At 39.2% G+C, this 7,129-nt stretch overlaps 1 protein-coding gene across 1 annotated transcript in view; it reads right to left on the reverse strand.

Annotated features, from left to right (window-relative positions):
* Window positions 1-6,749, reverse strand: part of clybl (citrate lyase beta like) — a 58,140-nt gene extending 51,391 nt beyond the window's left edge. Inside the window, exon 1 of the mRNA XM_031286054.2 lies at window positions 6,602-6,749. Within this exon, the coding sequence (XP_031141914.1) occupies window positions 6,602-6,645 (44 nt within the window). The 5' untranslated portion in view covers window positions 6,646-6,749. The remainder of the gene's footprint in view (window positions 1-6,601) is intronic.
* Window positions 6,750-7,129: the final 380 nt, after the last annotated feature.

The following is a 7,129-nucleotide window of genomic DNA, read 5'->3' on the forward strand; positions in this document are numbered from 1 at the left end:
GATAGGGAGAGGAGGGTGTCAATGTTAAAAACGTGTGCAGCATGCATCATTAGCAGACACTGATGGGAAGACAGACACAGAGACAACCCTTTGTATAAAATCTCCTTTGATGCTAGGGAGATGGCCCTGCTGTTTGAATGTGTGTGGTACCACTGAAACCTGGTTCTAATGAAGTGTAGTGCTAACAGGAGGCTGCCTGTCTGCAACTTGTGCCAGTGATGTGACGAGAAGTTATAAGCCAGTTCCAAATGCTGCAAAATACCAAAAGAAGTCAACCAATTCTTCTCTGCGTGCCCTGATAAATTAAAAAATAAGGATTTTTCTTGTTTATGAATTCAGAAAGACATCACAGATGTCCTGTTTTCAGTGGAGGGTTTTATGTGTTGATGATATGATCATATAGCTGTTAAATATGGACTGATCAATCAGAGAATATTGTTCACAGTATAGAAGCTGCGAAAAACTGTGGAGTCAGTTGAGAATGGCAGCAAGAACAAGATCAATTACAAATATATATATATATATATATATATATATATATATATATATATATATATATATATATATATATATATATATATATATATATATATATATATATATATATATACACACATACATACATATACACACACACACACACACACACACACACACACACACACATTAGGGCTGCCACCTCTTAGTCGATTAGTCGACTAATCGGTCGTTTTGGTCTTAGTCGACTAAGATTTCTTTAGTTGATGAGTCATTTTTTATGCTTATTCATGCTTAATTACTCATTTCCAAGAAACTTATGAGCACATTTCTGGTAAACACAATATTTAAAGTGGTGCTTTTGCATTGTGGAGAAAGTCAGTTTTACAGATGGTTAATTAACTACATTTATATTGTGCTTTTCTAGTCTTAACCACCTCTCAAAGAGCACAGCTCTGTCGATTACATCAACTAATCGACAAAATCATATAAGTGTTAGTCGACTAAGAATTTCTTTAGTCGAGGACAGCCCTAATAAATAAATAAATAAATAAATAAATATATATATATATAAAAAATATTGATTTCTCCTTATGGCCGATAGCCCAAATCATATAAAACACAAACTATAATACACATTGTAGTACATATATTTCCCCCTTTCATCATGGGAAATCTAGTCTTATTATTTGTGTTACAAGAGCCCACATGATGCACCTCAAATCGCAACCCTGTTTGTGACAGATACTCAATGTTATTCATCTATTAAGTTTAACTCAAGCCAATAAGAGCTGCAGCTGATGAATACCATTTTACCCATTGATCATCCAGTTTGTAAAATGTCAAAAGGTTGACAGACGCCCATCACAACTGCCCATCCAAGGTCTTACAATTGCTTTCTCAGCAGTCAAAAAAACTCAGACATGTTGGTGATATGAAGTGGAGAAAACTATATCTGAGCAGCTGTTCACAGTGAATTTGGTAGTTTACATAAAATACCTTAACAATTAACAGGTCATCAAAATTGTCAGTCACGTAACAGCCACCCATTGATTTTCTGTCAAAGGACTTATCAATTTTTGGACTAATCTTTAAAAATAAATGTAGCCCAATTAAAGTAAAAGCAGTGTTTTTTAGCCTAAGTGTCTCACTTTAGTTTTTTTATGTTGGGTTGATTTTAGTTCACTGTAACAATAGTACTAGCCTACATGTTGCACATTTCTAATACTAACAGGCACATAGTACTTTTTTCCTGGTGTCAAAAAGTCTCTCACAAGAGCAAAAAAGGGCAGCACAATGTTATTATGCAGACACAGTTGTTGATGTTCCAAATTAAAGTTTCCTGGATAGTCACTTAGCGACAGCGTGGGTCTATTTAATGAGGGAAAATCATAAGATGAAACTTCACTTGGTAGTAGAACAAACATCACAAGCTGCTCTCAAAGTCCACATCACAAAGCACACTGTCAATACTGACACCGAGGGGTTAGACCAAGAACTGCAGCCATGTAGCCACAGCATAGTACTCATGTACTATTACAGATAGTCCCACCTATAGGTGTACACCTATAGGTGTACATATGCTTAAACAAACAAGGCAGAGTGGCACAGAGAACCACACACACACGCTCTGTCTCTCTCACACAAACACCCTGCTGTGCCTGGTTAACAAACACTCTGCTATAAAAGCAGGCCTCTTACTCATTAGGGTGCAGTGTATCAGACAGGAAATGCTGGGTAAATTACACCTCATCGCCCTGGAACTAGCCGACCATCACCATGGCAATGAGCCAACCTCAGTGCCGTGAGAAGACCAAAACACCATTGTGGCAGAGGAAAAGTGGAAAGGACAAGACAAGGTTTCACCCAATAACTGATAACAATGACCTAATATCAGTGATGCAAATTTACTCCTACAGGTTTCTGAGGTGTAAATTTAACCCAAATCTGTATCTATTTAAGCCAAAAGAACCCCTTTGGCCTTTTGACAGTGACGCTGACTCAAAATCTGGAAGCAATATCCTGCCCACACACAACTTTGACGGCTACCCAATTAATGCTACATGGGCTAAACTGTACCAGCCCCAACACACTCTTTATTAGAAATTGTTAGTCATACCTACAGTAAATGTTTTAATACAGTTCAATAAATGGATCAACACAGGCTACAACTTGTCATGACAATTGGGTGGTCTCTCTAAGGAGGTCTGTGTATAACAGCTAAAATAATTTGATGGTTGACCAATCAGATTATGATCATACCATGTAGGCTAAATAGATTAAGGATGAGTAGCTTGGGCAACTTCACTGCAAGGACATATGACCACAACAAGAATATTGTTGTAGCAGATAGCCATTTAAAAAAATGCAACTTCATCAAAGATTATAACAGAAAATACCTATAACTTTACTTTTACATTGCTGTGTCAAAATGTGTGACACCCTGATCATTTCATCACAGCACTTGTATTGGCTCACATCTAAATCACAAAAACAAGTTTCCCCACTCGTGTTATCATTAAAAACACAGAATATTTCCCCAGCTTCTCCTTCAATCCGACCACCATGCTCAAACTCCAAACCACATAAACCACTTGCCAGCCAAGTCCACCCCACGTTTCTAGAACAAAATTCTTTTGTTGCATTGTTCACACATTCCTCCCTGGCCGTGTTTATACAGATGCGATCCCATGCGCGCTCTGGGGTCCAAAGAAGTCCTACTCTGAAGCCAAAGATGTGCTGTTGATCAAAGGCTTCGGTGCTAAAGCAGAGACACTTGTTTTGGTTGTCTTTTTTTTCTATGGGGATACAGGGTAACATATCCATCTGTTGACCGCATGGATCCACCTAGGCCAGCGTTGGGACAAGTGTAGGCCTCTCTTCTCTGCCATCCCACACTGCTCCCTGAACCACGTTTACTCAGCTGGCTGCCACGCCAGTCGCCAGAGCTTTGTTTCCACACAGCAACATGTGTTAACTTAATGCTCTGTAACAAATTTCAAAGGCAAGACTTGCTGGGTCAACAACAGGTAATAGGGCGATTTATTGATTCATTGGCTCAAAAAAGGCAGTGTAAAAAAAAAAGCCTCTGTAGACACTGAATCCATCCACAGGCGGTGACATTGTGGTGAAGATTTTGTTTACTTGAACCCCGTTATGTATTTTGCAAGTGTTGATTAATTCAGCTTGACAAAACAGATAGTCTATACAATATAAGGGGAACAAAATATAAGGTGAACAACAGGAAGACAGGCTTTTAAAAGTGGCTCACATATTATTCCAAAAACAATTTCAGTGGTACCGTGAGGCAGTGGCCAAGTATGGGTCTAGTAAAATGATTAGATAAACCATTAAATAGTTCAGGAAAGGCATAGAGAACAGGGTTTGGGGTTACTTGGCCAACCTGCCCGCCCTCCCTAGCTAAAGACTTTGGTTACACAGTCCCCATGGTTGTTTTCCTGCTTGATTGGATTATGGCCACACACCTCAAGCTCGGCTTCCACTACCAATCAATGAGGAAATGAGGTGTCAACACACTGGTGTTTATTCAACACTCATTTATTTATCTACTGGAAGCCGAAGCTAGCTCGACCACAAAATGACGACAGATGATTGAAGGGATTTTCTTTGAAAAAACACTGCTTATTTGTATTAGCATTACCAATAAAAGGGTTTGTGGTGCTGCTCCGTTTTATTTCATTTTCTTCAATTGCATTGCATGTAAATTCCTCTTGTGTTATAGGAAAGTTTATATGGAACTCTGTCAATTTACTGTGAAATGACATTGGCATTTCTAATGACACTTTGTACTATTATTATGAGTGTTAAACATTACAAGTATATCAGAATTCTGTCTTGTCTCTAAGCTCTTTTACAACTGAGAAGACATAGCTTTTAAACTTCAGGCTGTGCGTCCATATGCTGAACGAACTGGTAATGGGAAGACACCAGGAAGTCTGTAATGCTTCCAGTCAGCATGAAGCGCCATCAAAATAAAATTCTGCACAGTAGCTGCTGCTTTAAAACAACTGGGGCAATTTGAAAAATCCCCTCCCAATTTATGCCAAATGCCACTTTATAAACATTCTAGCATGACTGCCAAGTGTCTGCACTGCTTTATGCCCTTTCTCTTAATTGAAAACGTTATAGGGGTGCATTACACTTGGGGTTTTTATAAGCTGTGCTATAAAGCCCTAGCAGACCCTAAGAGGGGAAACTGCCCATTAACTTATAAGGTCCAGGCCTTGGCTCTCTTAATTGACAACCTCTAGGCTACTTTCATCACTTGTCGACTTCATAGCGGCAGTCAATGCTTCCTCCAGGATGCTGTTGCATCTTTGACACAAGGGTGTTTGTGACAAAGAGCAGTCTGCCGCCAATGCCAGGGCGAGGGCTCTAGGCTGTCCATAAAACATGCACACACATTCCTCTCCTAGTTCCAGCCATCTGAGAGGGCTGCATTTAACCATGTAGGTACTGGTTCCCAGAAACAAATTCAATATGAATCCCATTAACAAGGTAGACTTTTTATTTGCTTATGCTACATGTAAGTCTACACATCACATACCATAAAAATATTTTCCAAATATCCAGAAATATATTATGCTTAGAAAACAATTTAAAATACTAGACTAAAAATGCTGAATTAAAAGATAAATTATTGAGAATTAGTAAATATTTCTAACACACACACACACACACACACACTAATTTGGCAGGATCACCAGCTTTGTGCCTCTGGAAATTCATGCGCCTCGAATTAGAGTCACATGTCACAATGTAGTTGACCAGTACAGACACATTACTAGAATATTAAACTCACTTAAGTTCTTTGTAGCTGACATTCAAACTGCCTGAAGGATGTTATTATGCCTCCTATGAGACTTGCGTGACAATTTACAAAGGTAAAAGAGCACTGGGCAACATGACTGCTAACCATCTGTCACTGAATCTCATTATGTAACCTTGCAGAAATTCACACAAGACTAATATGCATGTAAGTGCTTGTATTCTTAAAAGGAGTAGTTCAGCGATTTTGTATTACACTTTCATAAAGTTGGGGGATTTAAAAGAGCCAGATTTGAAAAAGAATGGTCAAAACCAAAGCAGCTGAGGCTAGCTAGGCTACATCCTGACTTTTAGTCCCTAATACGAGTCAAGCTCCAAAAACACAATATGAATTAGTCTACCTTAAGTCCAACATCTTCTATCGCGACATAGGTCATTCATATCTCGATAACGATACATATCTCAGTACAGCGCGTTTCTGGTAATTCAATAGATTAATAAATGGTCTACCGGCAGGCTATATGAATACATCGCCCAGCCCTACTCATAATGACAGTGCTAACAGGCTGATGTTTAGCAGATATAAGATTATTCATTATTTGAGATTAGTATGTTAGAATGTTAACAAGTACTAAACACAAACATATCTATCTATCTATCTATCTACTATAGCCAAAGATGCTCTACACAGAGTACTGGGTGGATGGAAAACAAATGGTTAGAGAATGCCAATTCCCCTAAAACCCCAAATTCCCACTTTTACATTTCTGTTTTGTGTATGATTAAACAAACTAGATACATAATTTGAATTAGTGAGCTTTAGAGGTGATGGTACCAGCACCTCTTAACAGGTACTACACGGTGACAACCACATAATGAAAATCTAACAATTAACCTTTTTACTGCCAAGCTCTTACACTGGCACTGTGTACTGCCTTCAATGTGTTTTTGGTATCAATAACGTAACGCATCTTCTTTTCATGCAGAGCCACTGGAGCACAGTGGAGCACAGGACAGGAGAGGGGGTCAATGCAAGCTTTATGCACATTTCCAGGTTTCCTAAGCTCATAGCAAACAAGCAGCTACAAACAAGTCTGTACTTCGTCATTTTGTCTCACGTAGCAGCGATGACAAACAAATATAATGTTGGAAACACTGTTGCCAACTGCTGTAACGTTACTTCTTCCTAGCCAACAAAACAAGTGACATTTGCTCAACAGTTGCTACCATCACATGGAGAGACACCGAGGGAAACTTATCGACCAACATTAGCACCGTTGCATTTTGCCAGAGCACATTTAGAAGAAGGAGGAATGAAAAACATAAACTGACTTACTGTGGAAGAAGTCGTTTCACAGCTCTGGTTATGTGCGCCGCCATGTTTTCTTCGATGACGTAGCAACAGAGCAAGCAGCAATTGGTTGTAGAAGTAGTTCCCTCGTAAAGCCAGAGCTATGTGATTGGCCATAGCATGGAAAGGGGTGGGCTCTGGAGGACTCCAAGCACATGGGAAGGTAAACAGCGAACAAGTAGTGGGGTGGTGCTGTTGAAGGGAGGGGAGGATATTTTGAGAACAGTTATGATAAAATCAAAATGTATTGATTAATAGGTAATTCAAAATAAGCAATGGAAGTGACTTAAAATGAAAGTTACAGTATTTAAACAGTGACATTCTAGGATTCCTTGCCTCGCAGATGGTCTGTTGTCTACTTTGACTCTGGTGTCCTTCTGCTCTTTGAGACAGAAGGGACAGAGATATACTGAAGCTTGCAACGGAGAGAAACAGGAGAGGAATAAAGGACAAGAGAGATTTGAGCACAAGGCACATCCCCCCAGGAGTTCTCTCTCACAGCAGTGGTGAATT

The sequence above is a fragment of the Sander lucioperca genome, chromosome 8, assembly GCF_008315115.2.
Source record: "Sander lucioperca isolate FBNREF2018 chromosome 8, SLUC_FBN_1.2, whole genome shotgun sequence".
Taxonomy (NCBI): domain Eukaryota; kingdom Metazoa; phylum Chordata; class Actinopteri; order Perciformes; family Percidae; genus Sander; species Sander lucioperca.